We start from the raw sequence: 21217 nt of genomic DNA on the forward strand, positions 1-21217 counted from the left end.
TTAAACGATCCTGCTAATTGGAACATCAACTACGATGGAAGAAACTACCCGGTTTGTGAAGAAAAAGCAATTTAGGTCTGACTACCAAAGAAACTTGCCCCGCAGGAAATGTTCTCAGCTCATTTAGCCTTTTTCCATCTGAAAGAACTGCTTAAAATAGGCTTTCTACTACTTAAATCCAGTCCTTAGGATATCTGTCACAAAATCAACATGGAGCACAGAGTAGTTTAAAGACTAGTTTGACTGATTGTCTTAATGTACTGTGGATTTATATCTAAACTCTGTACTAATGATGTTTCTGACAGCTAGAGAATCTTCCTATCACTCATAAGATTTTATTATGTTTGGGTTTTTTTTTTTGGTTTTTTTTTTCAGACAAGTCTGATCCTGTATTTCTTTCAAGTCTCACAAATATTCTATTTCCATTGATTATACTGAAACAACCCAGAAGGTTCAACTAATGGGAAGACAAAACCTAAGGGAAGACATTTTGACAAGAGCATCCTCACAAATTGCATTCTTAAATTGAAATGTTAATAATGTAACATGTCTGAAAGAACAAGTACTAGGACTGTTAAAACACTTTTAGATCAAGTACACTGAGAAGAGGTGGCCAGAAATGTTTTATTTTGTACATGTATAGTACAACATAACATCTTTGAGTAACGTTTCTTAAACCCCAAGGTATATCCAAGTGTGTTTATCAATACAATAACTGAACAGGCAATTATCAGAGAGGAAAACAGACCTCCTAACAATGTTGCTCAAATTAAATGGAATATTTCTGAACCATCAATAGTATATTAGCAGATGTTCTTTTCTTCAGTCTACTACTGAATCAATGTCATCACTGACTAACTTAATAAGATCATTTTTTTCTACAACTAAGTAACTGTCTTTCAGAGTCTCCTCTAGAAAACAAGGAAATGATACAACTCTTTTTTGAAGGGGAGCAGCAGATGTCTGCTGGTGCAGTACTGACCAATAAATGAGACAGCAGATCTTGCACAGACAGAACAGGTAAGAGATGTGTCTGACAGCACACCAGAATTTCACTTGTTCTGCAGACAAAATAGCCAGGTTTCTTGGAGATAATCCAATAAACTGCTCAAGCAATTATTAACAGAAAGGATTCAAGAAATGGGGAAAACCTGTTTCACTTTCAACATTCTCATTAAATGTCTGAATCTCTAGAACCCTGTTAACATTTAAAATGAAAACTCAATCATAAAAAAACAAAACAAATCACAACCACCCTCTCATAAAACACGAATAAGATCCAGTGTTATCCTTAATCGAGGAATATCGACATTAAGCACTTTAACTTCCACTCTTTCTCCAGGACCTAACCCAAGGCTTCTTCTCTTTTTCACTTTAGAAAGTTTAGCTTCAGTTATGTTTCGCACTGGAATCAAACCTGCTTTTCCCACACCAATATCAACAAAAACTCCAAATGGGGTTGCATTTTCAACTTTTCCAGTCAGAACAGCACCAACACTTAAGTCTTCAAAGCAGACAATGCTCCTCTTGAAGTCCGGTTTATCAAAATCTGTTATAAGAAACAAGAAAGAAAAATAAGACTCTGGAGAAAAAGTTTGTATTATTTTCTATGGGTTGTTTCCAGTTAACAGTTTCTAGTTAAGAAATTATGTCAAAGTAGATCTAAGGCACCAAATACTGCTTCATTTTTAAAAATAAGGCCACAGATTTTAAAATGAAGAAAAACAACTGACTTCTATGTCACCTTTAAGGGCTGTGATAAATAGAATAATAAGGACAGTGATCTCAGTGGTATGAAACTATCATTTGTGGTTCAGAAGCATGCAGTATATTAGCTACTGATCAAAACATTCCTTTAATGTCCTTGGAGCTAGTGAGAAAAGCCTTGAGATGACTCTTACTTGAGCTGCATAAATTACATAATTATTCTATTTCAGATCACAGATTTGGATACAATAAGGTGAATACTCAGTCTTCATCACGTACTATGCAGAAAAATAAAGAATGCACTCTTCTTAGGCTTGCTATTCACCTGCACTATGACATCACAGACTCAGATGTGATAATTTAAAAATCACATGTGATTTTAAGCGGGTAATAACCTAATATATCAAGTTTACATTCTACAGTTACAGGCACAGATAGATTTTATTAAATTGTCATTACTTACTTACCACTTCCTGCTCCTACAAAAAACCCCTCTGAGCCATCTTAAAAACTTCTCTTCCAATCTTTTCCTCCTGCTGTTTTACCTTTCACAGTAGCACTAAGATTTTCCATGGAGTACCTCATCAAATGTTGATTCCAAATATATTCCTCTATTTTATTTTTTATTAGGGCAAATATAATCCGAACAAACGTATAGCTAAAATGTACTTTGGCAGGCTGTGGATCAGACCCCAACTTAATACAGAATTTTATCATGGCATCAATCGGCTCTGAATGACATGAAAGTTTCCAAAAAATGAACAAAGCTAATTACCCAAAACTGAACAATTCTTTTTCACATTCTGCATGCAGTAGCTCTTCAAACAAACAAAAAAGCTCCAAAAATTTGACAACTACTCAGGACAATGATCATAAGGATCAGAGGAAATGCGGGAATTCTTTTTATTGATTGAATTTTTTCCCCATCCTGGCAGATCTATCACAGTTACCAGATTAGTTCAACATTACAAATATTTCCTTGCAAGAAATTCTTTGTAAAACTTTGAGAAGAAAAAGACGTTTAGAATATGATAAAATGTTCTGTATTTTCTACTTCCTCCCAAACGTCTTGCCATTTTCCTTTGTACTAACATCATCCAGGAAAAATAAGCAACACTTAACAGGATACTGTTGGGAACAATGGTGGAATTTAATGTTAAATCAAAATTATTATTAGTTTTTTTTTTTTTCAATTGGGGTAGAGTACAAACAATTCAGTCTGCCTGATTCCTGTTAGGTGTGATTCATTTCTTCAACAACTAATTCATTTATTTACTGACAGATTTCTTTGTATGTTAACACTCTATCCTATCACAACTTAGATTTAGATGCAAAAACACCAGAATGAATGGAAACATGAAATACTTATTTTCAAGCCCACTAGTTGGAAATATTTCTAAAACGTGCCAAAAAACTATTCATGAAGCCAGACAAAGTAGACAAAAATGTTACCTTTTTAAGCATAGGTTTGTTATTTGTTAATACAAGCCTGTATCTTTGCTGTCTATCTTTATCTCTTGCCATCACAAGCTTCACTAAACAGCATCTCCAGATATTTTATTTCTCTGCCTACTTCATGTTTCTTTCCCCACCACCTCAGCAGTGTCACAAATTTTTAAACCAAGCTCTGTCACAAGCTGTGTGCTCCAATTATGCTTGTCTCCAAGAACTAGTGTAATAAAAGCAGATCTACACTCCAGCTCCAAAGACCTTTATTACTACTGTTTCAGCAGCATTCTTCCCGTGATGGAAAACCAACGCAGATTTAATCAGTACTGAGTCAACATATTGAAACTATTTCATTTGTTAACAGCCATACAACTCCCTCTTCCTATGGCTGAAAAGGCCGTGATCTAAGACAGGATTCACACTCCTTACTTACTGATATGGAAATAAATATCTGACTATGATACAGCCTTTTCTCTATCTGAGGGAAAAAAAAAAGAGAGTTACCCATTCAGGAAAGACTACCTCTGACTTTAGAAGATGAAAACATGCTGATTTAAAATTGGTAAGATGAAAAACTGAACTGAGATTACGGCCTTCAAAACAAGAGCTTACCCGTTCGGATGTCAAAGCCTTCAGGCTGAGTCAGACCATCAATAATGAGCTGCAACGTGTGCACAGTTGTGTTTAGCCTTTTGGCTGTCCCTTCCAGTCCTTCCTTTTGAATTACTGCATTTACTTTTTGCTGCATATCTGATTTTCCTATTTCATTTGTGTTTCCTCCAATGAGGGATAAAAATCTGTGAAATTCAAACAGAGATGCAGAGAGATTTGTAACATCCTTCATTAGGAACTGAACTTATATAATGCAAATATTCTCATTTTTTTGTAATTGTTGCATACATAAATAAATTGTACATTGGGAGAAAAACAGAGTGACACCTAAAATGGTTACAAAGAACTAGAGAAAAAGATCTGAAATCTCTTGAAAAGAAAAAAAAGTTGAAAGAAATCCCAGAATACTTACTGAAATTTTTGTTCAACAGTGTTGGAATGTATGCTAAGAAGCAGAGAAACGTGACAAAAATACACATGCAGACCCTATAGCAACCTATTTTCAAAAGTGACACCATAAAACAATTTTTATTTATCACTGAGTAAACATTCTTTTTTTGGTGAAAGAATTAAACATGGAAAATAAGTGCTTAACATATATTAACCAAATAAATGCCACAGCTCACACAAATTACATTTACACTGGACTAAGTATTGCAATTTGTCTTTTTCTCTGTTAACATTTCAATGACCTGTCCAGGGAACAAGCTCTACAACTCAAAGTTCCATGATGTTTGTCCACCTTGTTTTATCATGCTTTTGGAGTCAGAGGGCTGTATATGTTTTTGGCACATTCTCCATAAGAGACAAGTAGAATAATTTTTCCCATTTTCTGTACTTTGAATGAATGTTGTTACAAATTGCTAGACAAGATCCCTTCCGCCTGCTATTATCATGCATCATAACAGGTGTAAACTACAATGAGAAAAAGAAGTGTTGATCAGTAGGTCTGTGCCCAGCACTTGGGAGTAGTGGGAAGTATTCAGCCTCCAAAAGAAAGCAAGCCTACTGGTACTCAGCCTGCTACTTTAGCTTTTTAAAGAGTGATTGCTGTATTTTATCCAGAACCAGAGGCTGATATTGCTTTTGGCAGGAAACCATACTTTTATTTATTTACCTAAGTAACTCAACTGACAGGATTCTAGGTAGTAATTCATTAAATGTTGTACGCACTGAAATATGACAGACTTATTTTTGAGAGAACAGACATTGAAGGAACATAATTAATGCATTATCAGATTTTTCAGTAAATCATGGTTTATCGTTGAGCATAAAAAACAAATCTTCACTCCAAAGTGCCCGCCAATTTTATCTATAGAAAGACAGATGTCTAAAATTGGCTATCAAGACTCCACACCTTTACTGAATTCAAGAGCAACCATACTATTTTAAGTGCAAGGTAGTGTTAGGTGAAATGCATACATTTGTACTTAACAACGATAGAAACAATTTTTCACATTAACTTGCATGGTCTCTATGGATCACTCACGTGGCTGCACATGAAGAAAAGAAATTCAGTGGATGAGACTTTTCTCAGAACTCACTGAATTTTAAATGACCAGATTTCAACTTTGAAATCAATGAGTTTTTTTGTTTGTTTTTAAGTAAACTGAGGTTGTTTGGAAACAAAATATCAAAACAGATGTAAAATTGTTTAATATTAAGAAGGTTTAATTTTTTTTTTCTTTTTTGTACGCTAACAATACTACCACACAAATATTCCAATAAAGGACAATTTACAAAAACATCAGAATTTTATGAAAACATCTTGTCAGTTGCTTAAGAACATGAAAACAGTAACTCTGGAAACATGCGTAGGTCCAAGCAAGGCATTCTTCACAAAGCTACTTGGAGCTGCTGACTGCTAACATTGATAGATGGACAATGCCACCCACTCCAGCCACCGGTGACAGGCAGCAGCTGTCCGTGCTGTGAGTGATGTGTCAGATGTAGCATGACAAACCCAACCAGCCTCATGACTCAGCCTTCTAAATAACGAATGCTTTCGCCAGCGCTCCCATAAACAAGTTTGCTGACATTCATGTACTTGGCTTTATCTCACTTCGAATGGACACGCAGCACGCGTACCTCCAAGTAATGTTTTTTTTACCATTTGAGATTCACATGAGCAAATTCATGCTGTAAATTGGTAACAGGGTGGGATTCACTGTGAGTACAACCACACAGAACAGTCACCAATGTGCAAAACAATTTCTGTACAAAACTTTCAAATGTGTGGATAAATGTGCACTATATTATATGCAAAATACTGGAAAGGAAGCCAGCACAAAACAGGACACAGCCCCGATGTCTGATCCCTCGATTACTATTCATGACAGTTATTTGCCTCCTCCACTCCTACATCTTCTTCCCCAGCTCCTAGAAAGTATTTATCTGATATACAGGTTTACACATCTGGGCAGGGATAGCGTCTCTGGACCCTTTGTTATTAATTATAGTTATTTAAATAACCTATTAATGTGGTTACTACTCAGAATAAACACTTGTCTCCAGACAAAAGAAGCTTAAATACGTACTCAGCTCTAAGGACATAAAGAAGTCCCACTGCCCTCACCTTTATCACTCTAGTTCAGCATTTGCTTGAAAGTATTTCAGAATTACAAACTATATATAGGCATAGCTGACCACTGCAACAAAGCCCAGTGTGCATGCATATGCATATTCACACACACAAACCATATTTAATACAAGTAACACAATTTTATTTTGGATATTGTCATCTTGGTCAGTTTTAGTAAGAAGAATTATGTACTAAAATATTGCCAATTAAAAGTAATTTCGTGTGGATTACAGATAAAATCTTTCCCAAATACTGAATCTAATTGCATATTTAATGTATCGTTTTCACTCAAACACAGCTTGAGGGCACAGACAAAAAATCAATATGAAGCACAAGACTATGGCTGAACACTGGTGCATTATACTGATCACTTCTAACCATAAAGGTCATTGCTACAGACACAGTTTTCCTTATTTATAAAAGCAACCCAGCAACTCCCTTCGAAAGTTATTTTAGGTCAAAATAAAATAAAATAAAAAGAGTATATATAGTCAGCAACAAGACAGACTACAGTGCGGCTACAGTGGAAAAAAGAGGATTCCCTTAATTTCTTTACTTTGATCTTTGTAGTGGTAAACTATTTCACTACAATCTTAAAACAAAAACCAACATATATCACCCAATTTGTAAAAGACAGTTCCAGTTGCATAACCATAAGAATACGAATGATCTGTGTAAAAATGTAAGCCCTTTAAGTGTTTTCCTGGCTACATAAGTGAACTAAATTACATGCTGCAGCAGTTCAAGTGCTATGTTTATCTACCAGAAAGATAAAGCCTAAAGAAAAGTTAACAAAAATGGAAATGTGAAAGACAAGATGCTCTTTCAGAAGTGAAGTCATTCTAACAAATTATACTATATTACGAGTGCAAGTGTATGGTGAACTTGCTTTTGAGGAACAAGTCAGAGAAGTCTTCCAGGAAAGTCTTTCAGAGCAGAATGGGATTTAACTATTTTCAGGATTCAGTTTTGGAGTTTTGAGATTTAGACAATACTTAGAAACCTTTGCAATCCCGTTAATTTAAAATGCAATTGTTTGCAGTCTTATAGGACCTGCAGAGAATGGTCACAGCTAAATCACTGATGGTTTTTATTTAATACATAATTTCATCCATCTTACCCAGATAAAGAAAGAAAAGTAGCATAAATGTAACAAATAAGCACATCATGTTCACTTAACATACACATCTGCACGAAATTATAGCATAGACTTTGCAATGCTCTAAAAGATAATGCAAATTGCAATGGAATGTAAATAAAGTCTAAAAAGAGTAAAATGGTAATATACTAAGGGAAGTTTTCAGAACAATTTTAAGTCACCTCGGACTCCCACCAGCAAAACAAAACAAAACAAAAAAGCTTCTTAGAATATGCTGGAGTTCTAAAGCTTTGCAAGGGTTTTAGTCACAGTCATTCTGTTTTATGTAATCATTTCCAGCAACAGGACTTAAGAGCTGGGAGTACTGGATTCATTACATTAAAGCAACATGATATGCCATTACATCTTGTCACACTGCACACATGAATTAATGGTAATGCAACATAATCACTCTGAAAACAAAACAACTTTGCATTAGCATGTGCTTTGTTAAGTAAAACATACATTCATGACAGTAGCAAACTTAAATTATGCAGGCATTGATGTTTTAGTAACGCTTAGAAATACAAAAGCATTATTTGTATAATGCAGATGTTGGACTGTTCTTGTTCTCACTAGTCATGCAGGTCCTCAACATTTCAACTGGTGATGGGGATTATAAATCAAACACTATCTGTGCATTACTCTGCAATTACATAGTTGCTGGACACAAAGTTAAGGTTTCAAATCTATTTAGAACTTTCCATATGGTTTAGTCAGATAAGGATATTTAACCAGTGTTTTTCCTCAAATGCATAATTTATTAACTTTACATATGATCTGAGCGCACGCAGAAGATTATGAAGTGCTCAGTCTATATTCTGAAAGGATGCAACAAGAAACAATGAAGTTCTAACAGAGAAGAAACTCAGAGACTGTTAGATTGCAGCACAGTCACTTTGCAACAGTGCTGTTAGACATACTGTTGTTTGCTGTTTTCATAACCACCAATATATCACATAACTGAAGTGTAACCTGAGATACAAAACAGTGAAATCCCATAAGTTATCCACAAAATAAAATAAAATAAAAATCAGTACCAGTTACATGATATAATTCCATTAAAGTTCTTTTTATTTGTGCACTTTAATCATATAATGGCAATTAGCTCTGAAAACTTTTTTTATGCCCTTTTATTTGCTAAGAAGATATTTCAAAAACATCCGCAAAAACCCAGATACTAAGTTAATAGACTTGCAAATGAACTGATGTTCCAAAGTGACAAATATGAAGACTTACTGGACTTAATGTCCCTCAGTCTGCAAGTGTTGTTAATTAGGCTCAGACACTGCCTACTGGAAATCATAGAATCACAGAATCAATAATAACAGAAATGATTTAATTCACTGACCATAAGTTTCTCTTTCTTAAAAAAAAATAAAATAGTCTAGCTGCATACATTCTAATTGAAGCAGACAAAAGATGCTTCTGATGATTTTGAAGTAAAGCACTTCAATTTTATAGTGCTTTACTGTAAGTCTGTTTCCATTGCACAAACACCATACCAAGTAACTGATCCATCACATCCTTGATTTCTATTTTCCTGAAAGACAGAAGAAAGCCAGGCTGGCAGGTATCTGGAAGTGCTGTCAAAAGACAAGCATGCCATTGCATAATGGACTGAAGAGAAGACCTATCTTTTGCCGGTCTCTTCTATCAATAGTACTGCTTTTGCACTTTCTTAACTGTCAGTACTTGGCTTCAAAGCTAGCAAGTGCAGCTACTTGGTGCAAGTTTTCAACAGAACAAAAACGTAATTGATTATCTGCTGAATCCACCCATATACTAGCAAGGCACAAACACCAGAAGGTTTTGAAAACTCATCAATAGCGAGCAATAATAATAATAACAATAAATAATAATAATAATAATAGTAGTAGTAGTAGTAATAGTAATAATATAAAATAATTATCAAAATAATGGCCATTTCAGCAAACCATTTAACTCCAAATGTTTATTTTGGTGACGAGTAAGTAAGTGAACATGTCCTTTGCTGAATATTTTTGGGATTCTGAAGTCCTCTTGGGGATATCAACAAATATTATCAACACAGAAACAAACAGTGAGGCTGTTCTTACTGTCTGCGAAACCGGTTATTGAGGCAGAACAATCCACAGCAAGCAGTACTGTCTCCTAGTAGGCATTGTCCAGAAATGAGGGACAGCCAGGGAAGATGCCCATCTGTGTTATCCTAAATCACAACTTTAGGTCTGTTAGAAATGTTTTACCAATATTTGTAAGTCAGACTGACTGAAATACAACCTGTCTGCCAGATGCTTCAATATCTGAGATGCCAATACACATTCTGATTGCCAACCCTTAGCAGAGAGTATTTTTATGACATTTATATAAAATCAGTAAATGGTAAGATCCAGTCATATGACACAAACTGCACCCAGCAGACTGATACAACAAAGGAATAACACTGCCATTTCTTCCCAGCATTTTGGTTTATAACCATAACCTGGTTGTAACTTCATGGGACTTCCTAAATATTTCCTCAGTTTTCCTACCAGTTCTTTTACAGTATGCACCAAGAAACTGGATATGTTCTACACGTTGTATTAATTGTATGTAGCAGATTCTGCCTCTATAAACTGTTTTTCACATATAAACTTTTCAGAAACTTAAAACAGCTCTCCCTTGCAGGAAAATATGCTGCCTACAAAGTATTTTAAAAGACTTTTTTTTCTTTACCGTTCAGGAAATTATGATTCGTAATAAACATTGATCACTACATGTGACACAGTCAAGCTTTGACAGTGTGGAGGAAACCAGAGCAAAAATGTTTTGGTCATCTGCAGAATGTGTTAAATCACCAGGAGGATGTTTTCCAGTTATTTTATAGAAATTGTACAGAATTTAAGTTGTCTAAATGCCGTAAATCAATCATACCAGCACCATTTGTGCCACTGTAGTAAAGATTACATCAGTGTTTCCACTATAAAAAAAAAAGAAAACCACCCTATTTTTCAGAGGTTTCTAATTCAGCCATTAAAATTGGCTCCAGTCTAAAACTTGGCAACCAAATTCACCACTTGGGAGCAATTCTTATAACCATTTTTTTTTTTTTTTTAAATGGCTTTGCCTTTCAAACTACAAAATACTTCTAAAAAAGTTTCAAATTTTGGTGAACTTCTACCCCTCAAAAACATTGTCTTAAAACCTGATAATTTTGCATGTCATAAATCTGTAATGTGGACTACTGCCTCTGGGCAATTTGAATAGAAGCACCGTATAAAAATTACTTTTAATAAGTAGATAAGCTTGTAAGTATATAAAATATAAGCTTGTTTTGCTTAAAAACAAATGCAGTTTCCCATGAAAACTTTTGATTCAATAAAATTTTGATGAAAGTCTTTCTCATGGCAAAATGTGGTAGACATTACATGGGGAAGCTGTTATGATTAATTTATGCAACATCATTTACATCCATTTTGATTTCTGTGGTAACACACATTATTTTGATGCTTTGAAACAAATCTGTCCATCATATTCATCAGAAAAAAAGATCTCCTTTTGTTAGCACAGATCCACCTGTGAGCATGACATGATGACTGACAAATTGGGTAAACAGCAAAAAAGAAAATGACACTTTAAAAACAGCAAAGAAACAGAGCTAACGAAATGTATTTTGTATAAAAACACTTGTAATGAGTTCTGATACTAACCCACTTCTAACAGCGTCAATAATTTTCATGAACATTAGATTTAAATTAGGTTTTAAACTGTAGAAGAGTTACTGTAGTACTATCATCTTAAGAAGTCCTTCAGACTTTTTTTTTTTTGAGAAGTCATTTTAAACACAATCATTACTAAGTTACATTAGTTAACTGAGGGCAGGATAGTATGATATCCGGTTCATATTTAAACCTTATGTCATCATTGTCCATTTTTTATACTATACTGCTTGGTGTGTTTTTTTGCCAGTTTGCTGCACAGCTAATCCTTTTCAAATGGCTATTTACAAGATAAAAATATTAGAAATATTTCCCCCCTGCCTTCCCCACATCACTTTGGGGGATCAAACTATGCCAGGTTATCACCTTCATATTTCATGAACTTTCAAGGAAAACATTTTTCAATTGAAAGGAAAATAACATTGAACATAGAGTACATTCACAGAAAACAGTCTGAGACGTTTTTATTTGAATGTAGGAAGTAAGATAACAGAAAAAGTCCAAAGGAAACAGAAAAGACTGATTCTATTACAGGAACAGATGCTATGCTTATTACTTAAGGTGTTTCATTAACAAATGTTATTATATTTTTATACTTGTGTTGTAATCAGTTGGCTTTTTTTTTTTTTTTTTGTATAATGAAACTTTATGGTAAAATACCTACATTGTGCATTTGGATTTAAATATTTCACCTGAAAATTCAGTCTGGGAAGGAGAAGTGTTTGGTGAGAAACAAAGAGCAGAGAATGGCACAGCTGGAATCCTACTTTCAAGAAACTGCATTAGACAAAGAGAAATGACATGAAACACAGCATTGGTCTTTAGCTATGTCATACTTCTCTAACAGCTTCGCAGCTCTCAAAGCCCAGTAAGTTTGACTGTGAGCTTATTCTAAGAAACTCCAATGTATCTCTAAGCAATGTTGGCAGTGAAATAGGTGTAAGCCCCCTCGCATAAGCCTGCAATTCCAATCACCTACTAAAACTGTCTCCAGTTGTATATGAATATGTGAACTACCCCATACAGCAATACTATTCACTATTTCAGATATAAATTAAGCTGTGTTAATTTAGCTTCTGTGATGGCATAGCACGTAGATAAAACCTTACTGTATTCTACCATTAACTGACTACAGTTTTCTGCTCTGAAGAAGTCTTTCCACATCAACCTACCATTAAGTGAAGCTGGTAACACTATGAATGTTGGGTTTTTTTGGTTTGTTTTTTTTTTTTTTTTATTATATTGTTGTACAAGAGTTGGAAAGCCAAATGAACTGAAGACCAAATCCTGACGACCTGATATTTAAATTGAACAAAATACAATATGGAAAATCAGCATTACTGTTTGCTTATTTATCTACATTAAATTCATTCTGAAAAATCTAAAGTAGGGATGACTAAGGTTTCTCACACTATAAATCCTATCTATACGATCCCTGATATCAGGATCTTGTCTTTTAAATTTTTTTTATTTCATTTATTCAGCTATGTGTAGGACAGAGAAATAGTAACAAATGGTGATGCATTAGAAAAATGAAGAAAGACTGAGGAAATTAAGAAATCAAAGTTATCAATACATTGTATGAAGAATAGGGACACTACTGGTCAGCTTCACAGTGGCCCAAGAATCATGGCCAAAGGAGCAGATGTGGTGTGGAGTGGACAGAAATAAAAGTGCCCAGCTGAAGGAAAGAATGTTCACCTATGTAAAGGAAATTTTATATGCAATTGCCTCTTCTAGAGAGCTAACAAAGCATGCATTGTAGGGAAGGTATTCTAGAAATGCAAAGTCCTGAAAGAACTTTTTTTTTTAGGATAAGAAACTTGAGCTTCATGAATTCAGAAACTCAGCATCTCTCTTTGGGGCTTAGAGATTGTTTTGTTATAAACAGGTAGCAGAATGAAGTTTCTCCAGGAGTAATATTCTCAGATATCATCAGAACCCTGAAAGCATTTAACTGCTGATGAAATTATCTCCAGCATGCCTTAAAAAAAGAACCTGTTCACCGCAAATCACTTACAAAAATAAATATGTGCCGGTTTATGGTAGGAAATAATGTTTTCTCAAGGGGACAAGCTGAGTCTAATTTCAACCAGGACTGATGATAGAAAAGATCAAATCTTATACTAGCATTCACCAGCTGCAGTACCTCCCTAAAGAGAGGCACACATGGGTTCCTAATTACTTTATGTGACCTACAGAAAAAACATTCTCTTCTTTTAGCTGAAGGTCACATGCTAAAACCACCATGACATTCATGTATTTGGAAACTTAATATAGACATCTTAATCAGATCTCGCAACATCAGAATTTAATTGTAGAGCTTCATAATAATGAGGCGTGCTTATATATGCCCATGCATTTGTGTGCACAAACAATCATGCATAAACAAATTTTTGTGGTCAAAATTCATGGAGAAGGAAGTTTGTTTAGCACATGCTGACCACAAGTCATGAAATAAAAGCAGTTGTTAATGATACAGAAGTATTAAACTACCACTGCCTGTAAACTTGCAGTGTTTCAATGAGATTACTTTTTAAGAACAAATACAATTATTTTTTACTTAAGATCCTAAGCAAAATAATATATAAAGCACAAGCAATAACGAATCACAAGATGAATTAGCTGCTTTCTGCTAATTTGCTCAGAGCATAAAATGAGCTAGTACACTATATTGCAGTGTTTTAAAATGATCCACTAAGTTTTCTGAAATTAGACGTCTCACTAACAAACTTGATGCACACGCTGTTTCGCTGTTGGCCAGATTATGGCCTCAAAAACATCTAAATGCTTTAAGTTTCATCATGTTCAGTAGAATATCTTTCCACCTGGGCATTCAAAGACAGCAGACAACATTCTCCAGCATTTGTATAAAATTCAGCAATGAAGAGGTCAAACCCAGTTGTAGATGCATTTGCTGAAGGGAAACTTTTTTTCCTAATAAAGTCAGTGGTATTGCTGGGTAAACTTAAATGCATGGGAAAAAAAGGGAAGTATTCCTACATGTAAAGATTTATCCTCAAAAATTCTTTACATAGGATTTGAGGGCAAGGGTGAAGACAAAAATCAGTTGGAAAAAATGACTGGTTTCCACACTTTGTGAATCAAAAGTCCTAATGCTAATATTTGGCATAAAAAAGCTGCCAAACAAACGGAAATTGAGAAAAGTAGTCTCAGTAAGGGAGAAAATGGTGATATGAACTCAAGAGTAATAGGAGAAACATATGGCAAACTTTAGAAAATTCACTAGTTTCCTTACTGACAAGCAGTGAGAAAACTAAAAGCCAAAAGAACAGCCAAACAACCAAAAATTTCCATGCAAATCTTTTACCTGAAATCTTTTACCTGCCTCAAAATACTGAGGAGGTTTTTATCAGAAAAAAAAACAACAAACCACCAAACAAAACACAACAGTAATTACTTTTTTTTTCCTTTATTTTTAAATAGATGGTTCAAAATACTTTTCCACTGCTTACCTCATTGCAATGCTGTAAGACTCTGGATGGATACAAGTTTGGTCCAAAGGATTGGGTTGGTATGAGGCACTTGGTGTTGGCTTGCTCTTCTTTTTGCCTTTCTTATTGGTGAGTTGTGTACCTGCTTTAGTGAAAAGTGCGTGACTTCCAAGCTGAGTTTTCTTATTACTGTCAGAAAGTAAAAAAAAATAAAAATGTTCATGTCATTTTAACTGAAAAAGATCTTAGCACAGTGCTTAAGCATTAAAAATGAAACCAGATTCTTATCCAATGCTCATTCTCATCCAAAAGTATTACACCCCTAAACGGCCGTTGTGGATGAATCTTAACAACATAATCAACTGCAATGAAAGTGCTAATAGAGTAAAATTCCTCAAAACACAACCTACTGTTTAGTCTGCAAACTGGATGCTATTTTCTGTCTGTAAAAGACACACAATTGTATTTATCAACTTGATAAAGATCACGTGAGGATACTTTCGCAATAAACAGCCTGATTGTCATTTAAATTAAAAGCGATGCAATTAGAAAGATTTATAACAAAATAATCCTATTCGTGCTCTCCTTAAGTAAGCAAATTGCAGAACAAACTTGCAATGTTTAAATATCATAAGTCCTTGAATAACATTACTTCACTCTCTACATTTACATTTCTGAAAATGTTTGCTCTAATACAGGTCAGGTTTAAATATGAAAAATTTCAAATATGAAAAACTTAAACCAGTAAAAACCTAAGTGTCAAACCTACCACTGTTTCAGAATTTAGAAATCATTACCAGAAAGATAAATGCCATATTCTGCACTTGGAATGGAATAATGCCAATCATGCGTTTGGACTGGAAGACAAGTGACTGGAGAGCTGCTCTGCAGAAAGAGATCTGGGGGTGCTGGTCAACAGCAGGTATAACATGAGCCTGCAACATGCCCAGGCAGCAAAGAGGGCAAACCATGTCATGAGATGCAATAAGTACAGCATAGCCAGCTATTCAAAAGAGTGCTAGTGTGGCCTCACTTTGAGTAGCGTGTGTATTTCTGGGATCCACACCATAAAAAGGATGTTAAGGTTCTTGAAAGCATCCCCAATAAGTTAACAAAGCTGGCAGAAAGGCTGGAAGTCATGCTTTATGAAGAAAAGACAATACTTGGACCATCCAGTCTGGTGAAAGGAGGCTCAGGTGATTCCACTATTCCCTGCAGTTCCCTGAAGAGGGAAGCAGAAGGGAATCTCTGCTCCTGGGAACTGATGGCAAGATAGGAACGGCACAAGCTGTGCCAGAGCAGGCTCATACTGGACATTAGGAAACATTTCTTTACGGTGAGGATGGTCAGACCCTGGAGAAGGCTTCCTGGAGAGATGTCCCAAGTCTGTCAGTGTTCAAGAGGTATCTGGATAATGCTCTCTGTAACATGCTTTAACTTTTGATTTGCTCTGAAATGCTCAAGAAGATAAGCTTGATGATTGTTGGAAGTCCTTCTCAACAAAACTACTACATTCTAGTCTTGCAAAAGTGTCCTAACATAGCCTTCCTTAAAACAGTGAATACAATCTTGACTCCTAGTCAGTTAGATGCAGCTAGCATTTGAGTTGGTCTGTTTTTCTTTAACTGGCAGGATAATAAAGGTTCCGAAGTCTCAGAGAGCCCCATGGACAGACTGCCCACAATGGCATGAGGACTATATGTGAACAACAATGCAGCAACAGAGGAGAGGAAAGAAAAGACCTATTACAAATAACACTCATTTCGGGCTCTACCTCAACAAGGAACACAGGTAGAAATGTAGGTGTAGCTGCTTCTTTCATGACATGACAGATATCAATATTTTAAATAACAACTATTTAAATAACTGTTAACTATATTGTGGCCTTTTAGTATCTAAAGGGAAGCAACAAGAAAGAAGGGACAGACACTTCAGCAGGGTCTGTGGTGACAGAACAAGGGGAAATGGTTTCAAACTTAAAGGGGGTTAGACTTAGTTTGGATGCAAGGAAATAATCTTTTACAGTGAGGGTGGTGAGGCACTGGAACAAGCTGCCCAGAGAGGTGGTGAAAGCCCTGCTCCTGGAAACACTGAAGGCCAGACTGGAGAAGCTCTCAGCAACCTGACCCAGCTGTAGGTGCCCCTGTTTATTGCAGGGGAGTTGGGTTGGATGACCTTTAAAGGTCCCTTCCAACTCTAAGGATTCTGTGGTTCTATTTGTTAACTTGCAAGTACAAAGTACAAAAACTAATTCACACAGCACTCTATAGACATCATTGTGACCAGAGGGGATAAAAATAAAATCTTCCCAAAGTCCATTTCAGTAACTTTTGATTTTGCCACCTGGCCCCATATGAACTGTTGTAGAGGTAATGCTTTTAGAGCTTTATTTTGGCTTCAAACTCTGAAGCTATAGCAGATTTTTCAAGTTATACAGTGTTCTCAAGTTTTATGGAATCTGAGTAATATCAGAAGTGTGCTCCAGAAAGGTAAAAAAATAAATGGTGCTGTTAAACATTTCATCAGGGAATTTCAGAAAAAAACCCCAAACAAAACATGGCATCAAACTTCTTTTCCTCTATCTGTACTGCTTCATTCACTAGAGCAGATCTGTACAACATAAGGCCTACTGATCATCTGCAGCCTCAAAAATAATTTCTTTGGTCTTCTGGTGATTAGTGTGCACCATTTGGCCTGCAGCATGTGCCTCCTTGCCAGTTGGGCAACCAATCTGTATCCCTTCCACTCGGGCAGTATGCCAGTCCTAATGTGCCTACCCTACCTCCTGCTTGGAAGTTACGCATGTTCAGTTTGGCCAGCAGCTACTGGGAATACAGTATTACTTCTGAGCACAGTGTTGGCAAAAGAATAACATGTGCTTCCCAGGAAAATATTTTTTTGGAGATGAGAAAGCAGCAAGAGGGGTGAGGATGGCGCTATCACTCTATCCCTTCTTAGTTCTTTATACTGGATAGAGAAATGGGAAAGTCGGGAGAAGGAGAAGGCTCAGTACGGAAACAGGAAATGAGATGGAAAGGAAAAGGGTGACTCAGTGTTGACAAACTGAAGTTAGTAATGGGCTTCTTACATACTTGAGAAAGCAAGCAGTCACATCACGCTTCCTAGATACAGAAGTGTAACAGGCAGATCTTAGCCCAGACAGCTTATTTAACTTTCCCTCTCCAGGCACTGGAATTGAAACTCTACACAAACCCACTCTAGTTTACTACCAATGTGTTCTGCAGAGTATCAATCTTCACCACACTGAAATGGATTTAACAATCTCTTAAGTTAAATATGAAGCACCGGCCTGTAAGGTTTTAATACCTCATAGATAATGATGCTGCCACATGTCAAATTTCTTCTATTGATTCAGTTGAAGGATTTGCCATTAAGCTTGTACTCTTATAGAGACTCTAACTTAAAGAACTACAACCGACTTAAAGAATTTAATTTGTTAAGACATTTCTTTCAAAGTCCTCAAGTTTCAAATCTGAATACAAAACTGAAGGTGAAGCAGTCTTCCCACAGCATTTTGGAAAATTCTGTCATGATGGCTAATGTCATTGTTACCTGCAGAAAGTCTTTATATAGTCTTGATTGAATCTTATGAAGCCAGCACACTGTTGGAAAGTTTTGGGACCCAAACCTTTAACTTCCTTGAGTTGTTCTCGATTTATAAATGGTCCATTCTTCTCTCTCCACTCAATAATATTTCTAGCCCTGGTGGCATTCAGTCCTGCAATATGTCTGAGAGTAAAGTTTACAAAATACATTTTCAGTGCTGAATAGTCATTAATACAAGTCTTATAAATTACAAGTACACAGACTACAGTAAAAAATTCAGTTTAAAAACCTACAAAAATTAAATACAGTTAAGAATATTGTCAAGAAAGTCCTTGAGCAAAGGAACAGTCTGAAAAAGGATCTTTCCTCTGAATTCTGTGGAAGGAATCCTCTCAAGTCAACAAAACTTCATACAGCATTAGGGTTTTGCACATGCCTAACTAGTAAGCCAAGGACTCATAATTTATGATCTGTGGGCTATTTCTGTAATACCAATTTGATTTGTCATGTCTTATGGCTTGCCCCCAGCTGCCCTCTTCAGGAAACTACGTGGGAGGAGGGTTCAGGACAGACGAATTACTCCTGTGAGAATAGCCCCCTCTCAGCTATTATCTTCCAGTGATACCGCAACACCTTGCCCCAACATGAGGGACTGGCGTCTGCTACCCAGAAGGAGGGTGCCTGAGAGCAGCTTGCTTTCCTTACACAATTTCACAGATTCACACAGCTTGTTTCTTTTCTCTCAGCTGCTCTTGAAATATAAGACCAGCTGGGAACAGGCTCCATGAGTTGTTCAGAGGGCAACTTAGATCTGGCAAAGAACATACCTGTACAGTGTAACTGCAGTAAGCCAAATTCCTTCAGGAAGCAGTGAGTTTGTTGCAACTTTTCTATACGTACATACACCCAAAATTATGTCCAGAGTACAACAATCACAGAAAGTGATAAAAACACTGTGTTGGGCATCTACTTCTTCAGAAGTAAATGTCACCCACATGCCTCCAAATAGCAGATGTCATTGCTTTAAGAAACCTGTTTGTGGAATAAAACTGACTCTAAAACTGACTGGCAGAAATAGCTGAAATTGGCAATGAAATATATATATATAATATATACATAATTATAATTTATATATTATTATAAAATATATAAATATATAAATATTATATACTATCTGCTATTCTCATTTTCAAGCAAAAGTATAAAAAGAAATTCAACATTGACAAAAACTGAGACATCTCTTCAACAACAGACAAAATATTAAGCATGGAATTTTCCCCCCAAATTTCACAGAAACATTAGGAAATACCGCTTATTTTCACTGTCAAAGCAGTTGATGGTCTTCAGTCCTTCAAGCAAGATACTTAGAAGTCATGCAGGTGCTGAAATGTTGTCACCCTTTCTAAGTGCAATATCTAGTAACAAGTGCACTTAATGGATAAGAAAGTATGATATTCAAGAAAGAATGAAATTAATTTCTAACCAAGAGAAATAAAATCCAGAATATTTTTCCAACTAAATATGGAATAATTACTTTTAAAAAAAAATTACATTAAAAAATGCACTTGTCAAAACTTCCCCTTAAATTATATCCTTTCTTCTTTGCCCACTAGATTTTTACAGCCTTTTTTGCTTAGTACATACAAAAATACCTTTGAAGGGACAGAAAGTACATTTGAAAAATCCTTTCTTACTGCAGAAATACACATTAGTTATAAAGAAGTTTTTCTAAATTGCAGTGTTGGTTCAAATTTTTTTAACCTGTTTTCCTCCAAGGTATAGTTTTACCTGAAGAATCACACATACCCCTAAAAAATGAACTCCAAGGACAGTGAAATACTGCAGTATTGTGTCATTTTCATGTAATTGGAAGTCTAACACAAGACCCATTCGCTCCAGCTGAGTAAAAGTCAGATGGCAGACTAAACAGAGACTCTGTGATCCAGAGCCATGTAATTACTGGAATAGGAAAATGTTTGACTCACCTTAATAGTATTTCTGAGCAGATGTTAATATCAACTCCTACAAAGCTGACACACTCTTCAACCACACTGTCCAGAGTTGCTTTGAGCAAGGTCTGTGATACATCATGCTGTGAAACAAAAATGGAGATATCAGGTTACTGAAATACTGAAGCAAACTATTGTTTAAGGTTCTTATTTAAGTAACATTAATGCAATCCTTGCTGGAACTTATCAATAACTTACGTGATGGTACCTGTTAAAATCAAACAGTAAAATGTTTTTGTTTTTGTCTTTGGTGTTTTTTCTTGCCACACTTCTGTCATAATAAAGATCCCTAGAATTTGTCACTCTTCATATCAACTTCTCTTTCTTATTTAATAAGTAATTCGCCAAAATACATAAAAACCAAAACTACATTAAATGCATAATGCTTTCTTTAAAGGAGGAATGTTTCTGTTCATCCACTGTCCTTACTTTAATCTGACATTTATGCATACCATCACTTTGAGTGATTAATAATAAGGTAGAGTTTTCAAAATAAGGTATTTGGAGAAAAGATCATAAATGCTGTTCTTTTTCACTCGCATACACATTTGTATTAGCATCAATACTACAGTACCGACACTAGAAGAACAATCTAAATATTGTGTAAGTGTGGAAAATACATTAGGTACATATCGACCCTGCAGCAATGATGTGTTTCAGATTTTAAACAGATTTCTTGGGAGATTGGCAGGTCCTTGACAGAAGCACCACTAAAGGAAATTCTTCTACTTTTTCCATTACTGTTCATAACGTTTCCTCATTTGCTCCACCCCCTCAAAAAAATAAAAAAATAAAAAAATAAATCTATCACACTTGTCAAAGATAAAAGATAAAAGTTCTGAAGCTCTAAGATTTCTTTCCCTTCACAGCACAGGCATACTTCAACCTATAACTTTTAGTTCCCCACACATATCCATCAGTGCTTAGAAGTCTGACCTGGAGGGAGAAGCCTCTCTGAATGCAGGAGCTAATTCAATCACTATGTTGGCTTAGCTTCAGGGCTCTTATACGTCACTCAT

General features: G+C 35.6%; 1 protein-coding gene across 8 annotated transcripts in view; it reads right to left on the minus strand.

Moving 5' to 3' along the window:
• Positions 1-606: 606 nt before the first annotated feature.
• The window catches only part of SRBD1 (S1 RNA binding domain 1), a 114478-nt gene continuing 93867 nt past the window's right edge, over positions 607-21217 (minus strand). For all 8 annotated transcript variants that reach the window (XM_085543114.1, XM_085543116.1, XM_015857535.3 and 5 more), the window contains 5 exons: positions 20175-20281; positions 18196-18372; positions 14644-14811; positions 3769-3953; positions 607-1549 (listed from right to left, as the gene is read on the minus strand). In XM_085543114.1, the coding sequence (XP_085399240.1) occupies positions 1260-1549; positions 3769-3953; positions 14644-14811; positions 18196-18372; positions 20175-20281 (927 nt within the window). In that variant the 3' untranslated portion in view covers positions 607-1259. The remainder of the gene's footprint in view (positions 1550-3768; positions 3954-14643; positions 14812-18195; positions 18373-20174; positions 20282-21217) is intronic.

Source organism: Coturnix japonica, chromosome 3 (assembly GCF_054131305.1).
Source record: "Coturnix japonica strain WE chromosome 3, WE-NBRP24, whole genome shotgun sequence".
NCBI lineage: Eukaryota > Metazoa > Chordata > Aves > Galliformes > Phasianidae > Coturnix > Coturnix japonica.